General features: G+C 37.8%; 1 protein-coding gene across 5 annotated transcripts in view; it reads left to right on the top strand.

Moving 5' to 3' along the window:
- The window catches only part of Kiaa0586 (KIAA0586 ortholog), a 114234-nt gene extending 104536 nt beyond the window's left edge, over nt 1–9698 (top strand). For all 5 annotated transcript variants that reach the window (XM_010611214.3, XM_033766912.1, XM_033766913.1 and 2 more), the window contains one exon: nt 9388–9698. In XM_010611214.3, the coding sequence (XP_010609516.1) occupies nt 9388–9539 (152 nt within the window). In that variant the 3' untranslated portion in view covers nt 9540–9698. The remainder of the gene's footprint in view (nt 1–9387) is intronic.
- The last annotated feature ends 1960 nt before the right edge of the window (nt 9699–11658 follow it).

An 11658-nucleotide genomic window follows, 5' to 3' on the forward strand; every position in this document is an offset into this window, starting at 1 on the left:
TTAGTTACTCCATATGACTGCCTCAATGTCCTGAATCCATTCAGAATATTTGCCTTTCAGGCCGGGGATTTAGCTCAGTGATTTTGCTGCCTGCCTTGCAAGTGCAAGGTTCCAAGTTCAATCCCCGCTACCTAAATAAATAAAAGAATACAAAACTGCATGATGTCAGATCCAGTGAATGAGGTAGTTGAGGACACACCATAGGATTTTATCTGACAGAAATTACCATAAATATTTTGAACCAGTTTGAGATATCAAGGCAGCCACAGAAAGACACTTAGGAAAGAAGACTTCCGGAACTGCTTCAGACAGTGGCAGGAGTGATGGGGTGAGTGAGTGTGAAGTGATGGGGAGCACTGTGAGAGGAGCTCATCGCAGAATGTCTTTTACTGTAATAAATTATTTTTAAAAAATTATGTTTATCGGTATATTTTAGATATACGTAATGATCACATTTACCACAGGGATTTTGTACCTGTTCATGATATATCTTGATTCTTCTTTTCGTGTTTAAATATTCACTATTTTTGATCAGACTATATATCACTTAATATATTTAAAGATTTTAAAAAAACTATATCAAAGTTGGGTGTCCAATTTTGCTGTTTGCAGATTTCACATACATTTGAGTAAGTTGTTTTTGCCACATTTTAATAAAATTACAATTTTTTACTGTTACATTTTTTAAACTGTTTTTTAAACTTTTAATTGATTTGTATTGTATGGTTTATACTTTGAGTGTACTTAATTTTTAGAAGCTCGCTACAGTATAACTCTGCTTAACATGAATTCCCCTACTAAGAATATATTGCCCAAGCGTAATGAAATATGTAATGCTATGATCTTGTTCATTGAAATATCTTGCCTTCTTATAAAATTTATCTGAATTTTTATTAAATAAAAACCATGAGATGATTTATTCTTCAACTTAGAAAAAATTAGAAAAGAAATACTGATTAATGACTTCTAAATTTTTTCTTTATTCCTATGCCCCCCCAATTTGCTTGAAGAAATAGTTACTGATAATTATTAATCAGCTGTTTTTCAGAGCATAACTTAACAGCATCCTATCAGTACAGACTGATGTCCTTGGTGTTAAGAGTATTTTGTTGGCTTGAGAACTACAGGTTGAATATCCCTTTTCCAAAATGCTTAGAACCAGAAATTTTTTATTTTCAGTTTTTTAAATTTTGGAAATTAAGATATCTTGGCATAGGATCTCAAGCTAAACATAAAATTCATTTATATTTCCTATATACCTTATACACATAGCCTAAAAGTAATTTTATACAGTATTTTCAGTGTCTTTGTGTTTTGACTGTGCACATCAACATGAGGTCAAGTGTGGAATTTTTCACTGTGATATTATGTTGCCAGTCAAAAAGTTTCAGGCTTTGGAGTATTTTAGATTTTAGGTTTTTGACTTATGGATACTCAAGCTATGACAGCGCTACTTGTTTTTCTCTTCACTTATTTACATTTTCACTGCTTCCTAGACCTGAGCCATGAAATGAGATTTTTTTCTCTCAAGCCTATTCCATTTCCTGTTAAATTTTGCCTTGGTTTAATAGTGTATTGCTCTTCTTTGCTTCCCAATAGCTTTACTGGCTGTTTTGTTTACACTGTGTTGGACAGTGTGCCCCCATGATAGCCTAGTGAGAAGGGAGAGTTCAAACTTTTTTTTGTAATGATTAAATCCTTGGGTAAGACAATCTGTGAAAAATTTTAACCTTGAATGAAATAGCTTTGTTTTTTTGAGAGAGGGCCTCATTACGTGATTCAGTCTGACCTCAAACTCACTGTGTATTCTGGCCTGGCCTCGAACTCATGGTGATCCTCCTGCTTCGGCCTCCCAATTACAGGCGTGCACCACCACATCTGGCTGAGTATATTTATTTTTTAATTTAATTGCAAAGTTACTCCTGAGTCTTTCCTTCCATCATTTCTCATGCATAAAGATAACAGTCCATTAGGTGAAGTATTTCCTCTTGACAGTCGTTAAAATGGATCTGTTTAACATCCTTCTTTACATTCACGTCACTAGATCTGGCTTCTGTTTACCTGGTTTTATGAGAGTAACTGTGGGAGTGTATTTGGTCTGTGTTCTTTTTAGTGAATGGGAACAAATCATGATTATTTCTGTGCCTAATTTATTTACTTATGGAAAAAGAACACTTTTTTTCTTTAAAGTGTAGCTTCACTGGATGATATGGATCAGACACAAATTGAGTCCAGCCTGTTTCTTGCATCTGCATTTACAGGTAAAATTTTTACTTGAAAGTTCTGAAGTTGGAGCTGTTCTGGTTTTTTCATTTCCCTGTGATATCTTTCCCTCATACCAGCACAGTACAAATTCTAATGCCGATATTTAATTCCTCTAAATATTTTTAAATTTATAGAGGTATAGAAATCCCTTCATGCTGTAAGTCAGTGCTCCAAAAGGCATAAGTTAGGGGACAGAAAAAAAAATCTGTTTTCTTTTTGGAAAATTTATAAAATGTTGAATTAAAAGGCTGCAGGTGTTGTATTGAGAGCACTGGGTATAGTACTCCGGATCATTCCATCTGGGGGCGGTTATTTGTTGGGACACGATAGTGTTTAAACTTTGAAGTCAGTTTTAAACAAAGTGAAGCAGCTGGAACCTGGCATAAGACAAAACAAATCTTTCACATTAACTATTGCTTTTTTAGAGGAAGAGGAATTGGAGTTGTTTTTACAGGTGCTGGTACATTTATTCTTCCTATAGGAAGTACTTTATTTTTATCTTAAATTATAAATTTAGAAGAAGCATTTGTCAAATTGAAAAACAGAAGCAATAGTAAACTCAAGGAAGTATATAGATTTATATGTGTACAACCTGTTTTAGGATAAAACTGTTGTAACATTTAAGACATCTTTTAAACATGAAAGTAAGGAAAAATATTTAATAGCGACTAATTCTGGAAAGCAGAGGCAGATAAAACATTACCTGCTGTGCATTACTTGCCATAGTATGACTGGGCACCTTTCTTCATCAGACTTGCAGATTTGTTTTCAAGCGCAGAAGCTGTGATGTTGCATAATCTGCAGGGCTGGTTTAAGTATGTGAGGAGAATTGAATACAGAAGATAGTTTAGCAGCTTCATATGCAAGAAACTGAAGCAAGAATAGATGAGACCAATGTGGATGGGAAAAATGCTTCAAGAACCTAATAAAGCACAGCTGAGATACTACAACATTTCCATAGACCCCTGGGAGGCGACTGCATTGCCGGAACTCAGAGCTAATTTTAAAGATAAGATGAGGTCCATGTGAATCTAAGTAAGCTTTTAGCAAGAAGAATCACAGACACTTTAGGTAGAATAAGTCTCTCTGGTTCCTGACTATGTGCCTGGAATCATGCAGTAGCTTTGTGAAATACAGAGGAAGGAAGGTAAGACAGTCACTGGCCCAGTGACACACGTATCTCAAGGATGAGCAGACGAGCAAACTAGCATACCTTCTGTGCTAGTCACTCAAGACAAAGACTGTCTTTGCTCTTAAGGGGTACATTGTCCAGGGAAAGTGACAGACAGCTAAATAATTACAGTGCGACCTGCTCTGTGCTGCGGGCAAGTTGCCTTCAGATCTATAATTACAACAGGAGCTCCTAATATTTCACTGCCATCACTGAAAAAACAACTCGGAGAGCATGCTTCACTTGCATTGGGGGCTGTTTGATCCTTTAAGTTAATGATTCTTAAACATTGGAGAACCTCAGGCCTCTATCTAAGTCACTGAAAGCCTCGACCAATTGTCTGTTTCCCACATTCTACCTGCATAAAAAAAAATGTTTTTGTCTTAAGTGTCAGCATGTTTACAGAACCCTAGTTACCTGTCTGCGTACCCTGGGTTAAGATCATTCATGTACTTTTACTAAAGATTATTACATTTATTTCTTTTCTACTTTTATTTTAAAATGCATCATTTATAATAAAACAGCCTTTAACCAAAGGTAGAAAACACAAGTCTAGATAATTAAAATTTATCCCACTGTCTGTTCATCTCACAAAACAAGAAAAATTCTCATGTATAGATAACAGTGTTTGTGTTCAGTCCAAAGGACCATTTGAGAGGTGCTGCCCTCCTCTGTGGAGCTACAGATGACCCTTCTTTTCTCCACTCTTCTTGTGTTGTTTTAGGAGATAGTGCTTTGTTTGAGTTCTCAATTTGCAAATAACAGAGACTTCATAATGGTTTACCAAGGGTTTAAGGTTAAAATTTGGAATCTGAAACCTACTGATGAAATGGAATATCTAAACCTGAAAAGCTTTTAGAAGGCTATTTATATTTTTAGAAGGTTATTTATATTTTTAAATATATGTAAAATAAACAAGTAACATCTTAAATGGACACTAAAAATTCTGTATCATTACCTGTATCACTTAGAATAAATTAGCTTTAGTTTTTCTCTTCCTTAGTCATATAAATCTACCATCAAAGAGCACAAAACATAACATTTCGTTTGAATTTTTAAATATTTTAAAGCAAAATCTTGGTATTTTGAAAGTTTAAAAAGTATATTCAATTGTGACTTAGGAAGCATTAAACATGTGGTCTGATTCCATGGCCTGCCCAGCTTAAATGCATCCCAGGTGGGATACATGCAAACCCGTGGAATCAAGGAGTTGTCTTTCTGTCCTTTTTAGTCCTGAAAACAGCTGTTGAAACAATTACATCATAGACTATTCTTTGGTCGTTTTGACTTGACTGTGGACATTTTAAAGTCAAAAGCATCAAACTATGTTGGTGTAAGTAGAAGAGTTATGATTGCTTTAATGGTGGTTTATTAAGATGTTACGTCTTTTCTTTAAAAAAAATTTAAAAGCCTGCGAAGACCTTGACTAGAGAGGAATGTTAACCCTTTTGCCTGTTGGTAGTGATGGTGTTCCCAGTTTCTAGTGTTCTCATTTAAAGTTCTAACTTGCTTGAATGAACACTTTTTTGTGTGTGTGTCGGGGGTCAAACTTTGAACACTTTAAAAAAAGCTTTCCCAAAATGGACACTAGAAAATACCCCTGGGTAATATGGTGCACTTTATTGGCGTAACTCATTAGAACACAGTGAGCTAGAAGGTAAAATAATGGCATGACTGGCACCTCCCAGTGTTGCTGCCTACCTGCCCTCTCTTCCTTCCCCACTTCCTCCCTCCCTCTCCCTCTCTGTCTCAGTCTTTCTCCTTCCTTCCTCCCTTTCTCTCTTCTTTTCTTTCCTCCCTCCCTGTCCTTCCTTCCTTCCTTGTCTCCCTCCCTCCCTCTCTGTGTTTCTTTTTTAAACCACACATCAGTCCTGTCCTTCTCCCTAAAGCAGAGGACCTTGTAAAGCCCTTGCTGAGGGGCCTGGCCTCTTGGATAACCCTTTACAGTTCCAGAAGAGTAAGAGCTGACCCATTGGAGTGTTCTCTGTGGGCCAGCAATCCGTACAACACTTCAGATGCATTGCCTTGTTTAACCTTCCTAAAACCCTCAGAGATTATTTTGTAATTGAGAAAACTGTGGTTCAGATAACTTACATAACTTTCTCAAAATCTCTTATCCTCTCTGTGGCTCCTGCTTTTCTGTATAGCACGTGTCACTTCCTGCCATTATGTTTATTTCCTTACTTGTTTGCCATTCATCCATCTCCCACAGCCGGCTAGCATGTGAGGCCAGTGAGAATGGAGCCCTTCCCTACAGCTTTGTTGCCATTTCTGTTCTCAGTCCGTTTCTTTTCCGTGGGTGATTGCAGCTCCTGTTACTATAATCATTGCATCTGTGTAGATGGCTGCTATTTCTGTAGCTCTAAAACTGCCTTACAGTCTTTGAAATCTTTGTCTCCAGCTGTCTGCTAGAAAAGGCCCTTAACACATCTTCCACACATCCCTGGTCACCCAGGATGTAACTGGTCTCAGAATCTCCCCATACCTCTCATTTCTGTGCCAAACTCAATTCTTAATAGTGCTGAGTCCTGCAAAGGATCTTGACTCTTTTCCCACTGTAAAGGATCATCAGTTCATACATGGGTTTTTGCCGTAGATCCCTCTGCTTCTTATGTTCCAAACAGTATTTGAATTATCTCTCCTAAAATGCATTTGCATAACTCCCTACTGTTTATATGACTTGGCCCTGGCCTTCTGTAGAGCTTCACTGGCCTTCAGTCCAGTCTGTACTTCGATATCAGAATACTCAGGGTTCCCCTCCACACAAATCTGAACCTTGATTTTGTTGTTCTTTTCCTTCATTGTCTTCCCAACATCTTTTAGGTCCCAGCTCAACTTCTCCTTCCACCTAATTTATACTAAGTAAAGTATCCCTGTACGTGCCTCTCTCTGCCCTCTCTGTACAGTGAGTGTCTTCAGGGTGGACACTGCCTTTTTCGTGTTTGTGAGCCCAGCTCATCTCCATCCATGCGTTGTGCTCACACAGACGTGTTTTAGTGGTGCTGTCTGTCTCCCAGAATTACTATTACAGAAGATGATGGAGGAGAAGGCATTTACAAAATTTTGCAATTTTATGTAAATATAAAGCAGTAACTTTTCAATGATTGAATTTAATATGTTCCTTAAGACTTGGAAATTCCTTCAAAATCCAGAAATAGATACGTGATTTTGCAGAAATGGAAACAAAGCTCTTGTAATTAAGGAGGGGAAGAAGGGTTGGAGGGAGGGAAGAGAAAAGGGGCAAAAAGAAGAAGAACCAAGGTATCTCATGTACAGGCACAAATTCCATATGATGAATGTGATCATTATGTATATCTAAATGTACCAATAAAATTAATTTTTAAAAAATCCATAAAAGGAACATATAAAGTAGTTTTATGAAATTAGATAATGGGTATTAGGCATCAATGTAGTTTTGTCAGATAAATAACTCAGGGAATTTTTTAAAGGATATGTAGTTGGAGGTAACATTAAATTGATTCTTTAGGCAAAATATTAATTTGCTACTGTAGCCCTCTATTATCTCTTGTCTTAATTTCTTTATTGATGAGGTAACCTCTTGGATGCTTCCTTTAGTTATTTTGTGTACATCATGGCTTTTTAAGACTCTTTTAATAATGTACTACACTTGATCTTAGCCAAAAGGCCGAGAAATGATTAGACTATTTTAATAATGTGTATGAACTATACGTTTTTAATGTAGTTTTTAGAATTTATGTAATTGCGTTTTTATCATATTCTGATAGCTATTTCAAAAAGTCTTCCTTTTGAAAATATTTAATATATTTTAATTGCTTTCTTAAATCTGATAGTACTATAGTTTGTGATATTGCTATAAGTATGCCAAATCTATCTCCTTTCCTTATTTTTATAAAAATAATGAAATTTCTACTGGTTAAAAAAAAAGCAATGGTATAGTATAAAGTAGACTTTGTTAGACTTTCTAATAAGAAAGGAATTTGCCATTTCTAAATATCCTCATCATCTTGGACAGCTGTGATTGAGTCATCAATGAAATCTCCACGACTCTTACTTTTACTGTACCTCCTATAAAATGTAACAGAAAATTCCACTTTATTACTGTGGAAGCTATCCAAACACATTAAGGGGGTTTTAGGAAAATTATTGTGACTCTTGACTCTGAAGTATCTTTTAAGACCATTTGTTTTTAAGTTGTGTTTTTATCTTATATCTATGGTAAATCCGTGAAATTTAAAATAATGATTTTTGTGCAAATCAAAACTACTTTGAGATTCCATCCCACTCCAGTCACAGTAACTTGAGTTATCAAGAATACAAAGCACATTACACATAAGTGCTAACAAGGATACATGAAAAAGAAACCTTCTGCACTGTTGGGGGAATATAAAGTAGGATAGCCACTATGGAAATCAGTATAGAGGTTCCTCAAAACACTAGCAGTAGAACTACTGTGCGATCCAGCTGTAGCATCCCTTACTATGTTCCCAGAGCAATTATGTCAGATGCTACAACTGTGTCTGTATACTCATTGGTCTTGTGGCACAGTTCACAGTTGTCAAGGTATGGAAACAGGCTAGGTGCCCATCAGCAGATGAATGGATAATGAAAATGTGGTATATGTACGTGATGGAGTAGTATCCAGCCAAAAGAGGAACAAAATTCTGTCTTTTATAGGAAAATGGATAGTACTGGAGATCATCATGTTAAATGAAATAAGCAGACTTAGCAGACAAGCAGTACATTCTCTAACACATAGAATATAAAAGCATAAAGGATGCTGTGAAAGTGGAAGAGCTGCCATTATTTGACCAGAGAAATGGAATAAGGTGGAGTGGGTGTAAGGAAGGACCTGGGGATGGATGTGACCAAACTGTGTGTTACATGTACGAGAAATTTAAAAATCAGCATTTTTGTAGTTTCAAATAATACCAAGTTGACATTTTTATATTCTTTGATAATACTTTGATAGTATTTCCATATTTCCAGTTATTTTGGGGGGTACTGGGAATCGAACTTGGGTCCTTGCACTTCGGAGGCAGGTGATGGAACCACTGAGCTAAATCCCCAGTCCTTCTATATTTGATTAAATGTAAAGCTAATGAAAAAAATCTATTTTACAGAAAAATTTGCTTTCCAAGTCAAATGTCAATAATGTTTTAATGACCGCTTTAATATTTTTCCTTTGACATCGCTTCCCTCATTTGAGGTCTGTTAACTATAGTGCGGTACTCATAGCTTAGCACTTAGTGAATGACTATTAATGTTACGGTCCTGAGTTGAGGGCCCATTTTATAGAAGCAGTGGAAGAGCAAGGTGCTTCAGCAACCTCTGACTTCAAATGCTTTTTACATGACTCATATCTTACCCCCTTTTTAAAAAAGTTCTTTCTATAAAAACAGGCTTATTTTAGAGCCATTGCAGTACTTTTTGTTTTGTTTTTTATTGGACTTCTGACTACTTATTTAAGGGTAACTGTAATGATCTTTTAGTAGTAATAGTAGCTCTCTGCTTTGGGGCATGTGCTAAGCACAAAGCTCTGTTGTTGAGCTCCTTACCAATACTCTTTTTTCCACTCTGCAAGACAGGTACTATTATCCCTCTTAACAGAGGAGGAAACTGAACTTCTGAATGGTAAAATAACTTGCTCCACATCATACAGCCAGTAAGAGGTTAAGTCTGGACGTCAGAGGCTAGGCTCTTAATCTGACATGATCTGACCTAGCAAACTGTATCATCTGTACCACAACCTTTAGCACTTTTATACTTTTAAAATATTAACTTTAACTGATTAGGAATGGGTGGAGGGGTAAAGAGGGGGAAAGATATGTTGTGTGTCTCTTGAAAATTCTGAAGACCTCGAGAAAGGAAATTCCCCATGTGCATCCTTGCTTTTGACACAACACATTGCAGAGAGAGAAAGCGCTGACACGAGGGGACGCTGGCTGAGCTGTGGTTTCTCCTTTGGCCAGGTGGTGAGGCAGTGCCCCACTGCACGTCTCAGAGGTCCCCTGCCAGGATGTCCGTGACACTGCCTGCTGTGAACCTGGAGGATTGCTCCCCATCCCTGAGCGTCGGCACCATCCAGGGGGACCCTGTGTCCTCGGGGGCAGACACCTTCTGAGCCAGTGAGTCCAGCAGGTCACAGTGAGATTTCGCTCTGGTCTCTCCGACTACCTTGGTTTTTGGGCATATTCTGGAGAACATTGTAATTTTTTATTGAAAGTGAGAAACATAATTTGGGTATTTAGGCAAAGTTTTTTAATAAAATAAATATGAACCATCACGAGTCTGGCTGTGAGTCATTTCTTAGGAGCCCGAGTTTCCATGGAGCAGTGGGAAAGAGCGTGGCGTTTGTCATCTAAGAATTATTGTACAGGTGCAATGATCTGATAATACTCATGAAATTACTCAGCCCAATTACTACTCATTGCAGTAGTAGCAAGTGAGCAGAAGTAATCTAATGCCCACGAGTAAGGGACTGGCAAAAAAGGAATGGTAGTGTTGTACAGTGGGATACTGTGTGGTACAAGAAAGAATTTCAAGATGTGAGTACATTGGCGAGGCATTATCTCTAAGATACGCTGCTAGTTGAAAAGTGTGTGTGCATAACTGTGAGCACTGCACTATTATTGTTTAAAGCGAGATGGAACCCCGAATACATGTGGTGTCCACCCATGCAGTAAGTATATGCTTACATGCATTGCTTCTGTTTGCATTAAATTGCTGTGGAAAGGTAAACAGGAAAGTGCTAGCTGTGTCTCCAGGAAGAGGAGCTGATGCTGAAGTGGCAGGAGTCAAGGATACCTGTGTTTCCTGTGTTTGCACGTCATTCATGACAGGAAAACATTATGAATGAGGTTAATTCTTTATATGCTTTTGTACTTCCTGAACCTTTATATTTTCTTTATAAACTTGTGAAACAACATAAATACACACAATGAAGGGAAAATAAAAAGCATGCCTTAAAGAAGACAAGCAAAAGCATGGCTTTTAGAACGAGACACATGCAGGTTCTTTCCTAGCTTCCAAACCTACTTGTTCTGTGCTGGGCAAACAAGCCCCTCCTCGCCAGCCGTGGTGGGTTAATGGAGTTAATAATTGTTTTTGTAGAGGAACAGAAATTAGCGGTAATGTGTTTGCAAGGAGGGCAGTGAGTGGCGTGTTGAGGGTAAGGTGAGGGTTTGTGCAGCCTGGAGCTTAGCACTAGGGAGGTGGTCAGTAAACAGTGCTGGCACTCGTATCTTGGAGGGTTTCTGCGTCATGTGGTGCGGAGCACATGAGACAAAGGGCAGCCTAGTATAGCAGAGATGAAAAGTATCTTCCTGAAATACTGTTTTCTGTCATCATGGAAGTTCGGACACCCGGTAATTACAGTCATCTGTGACTTTTCTCAGCTTTCTTGCTTTACTTAGTGGGGCTCAGCCCTGGCTACACATTGTAACTTCTGGGAGCTTTAAAAAAATCTTAATGCCTGTGCCACATACCAGGGCTTCTGATTTCATGGATCTTGAGTGGGCTCCAGGACATGGTATTAGAAACAAGAAGAGCCCTTCCCAGGTGACTTCAGTGTGCACTCACGGTGAAGAAGCGCCGAAGAGAATGTAGGCGCCTCACACCTCTCCTAGGGCCCGTGGCCTGCGGATGGAAGCCTGTGGAAACTCAGCAGCGCATAACCTCCACTTGCCTCTCTGCCGTCACAGCTCAGGCTTGTTTCAATTTCATTTTAGAATGTATATGCTTTGTCTAACACCTAAAAGTTTCAGCTTATAATAGTTTCTTTTAAACAAGTGGAAGAAAAATGCTGCTCTGTGCATCCCAGTTGTTTGTGACAACTCTGTGGAGGGCGAAGGCTGGGGATCCTGCCTAAATGCTGCTTTATTGTAAACATTATTCCCCTTGCTGTCTGGTTTTCAGCGCTTTTTCTTCTTAGGAAGTGTTTTAGCAAAATCTTACTTTTACCAAAGTATCTTTTACTTAAAAGAGTCGGTAGCTTTTTCCTCTCCTAATCATAGAAAAGCTTGCCTTTTCTAACTTTAGAATAAAAGTGTAATCTTTGATTTATCTTGTACATTGGAGCATTTCTTTAAAAATCAGTGTTCACCAGTATTGTATTTTATAGGATTATTCCTGTTTAAAATCACTCCTATACCTGTACTTACTCCTCTACCAACCACCTTGTATCCTTTGGAATGAGAATAAATAAATGAATACATTTAAAAAATATATATGGTACTTTTTAT

The sequence above is a fragment of the Fukomys damarensis genome, unplaced genomic scaffold (genome assembly GCF_012274545.1).
Source record: "Fukomys damarensis isolate Sample0158 unplaced genomic scaffold, DMR_v1.0_HiC HiC_scaffold_21, whole genome shotgun sequence".
NCBI lineage: Eukaryota > Metazoa > Chordata > Mammalia > Rodentia > Bathyergidae > Fukomys > Fukomys damarensis.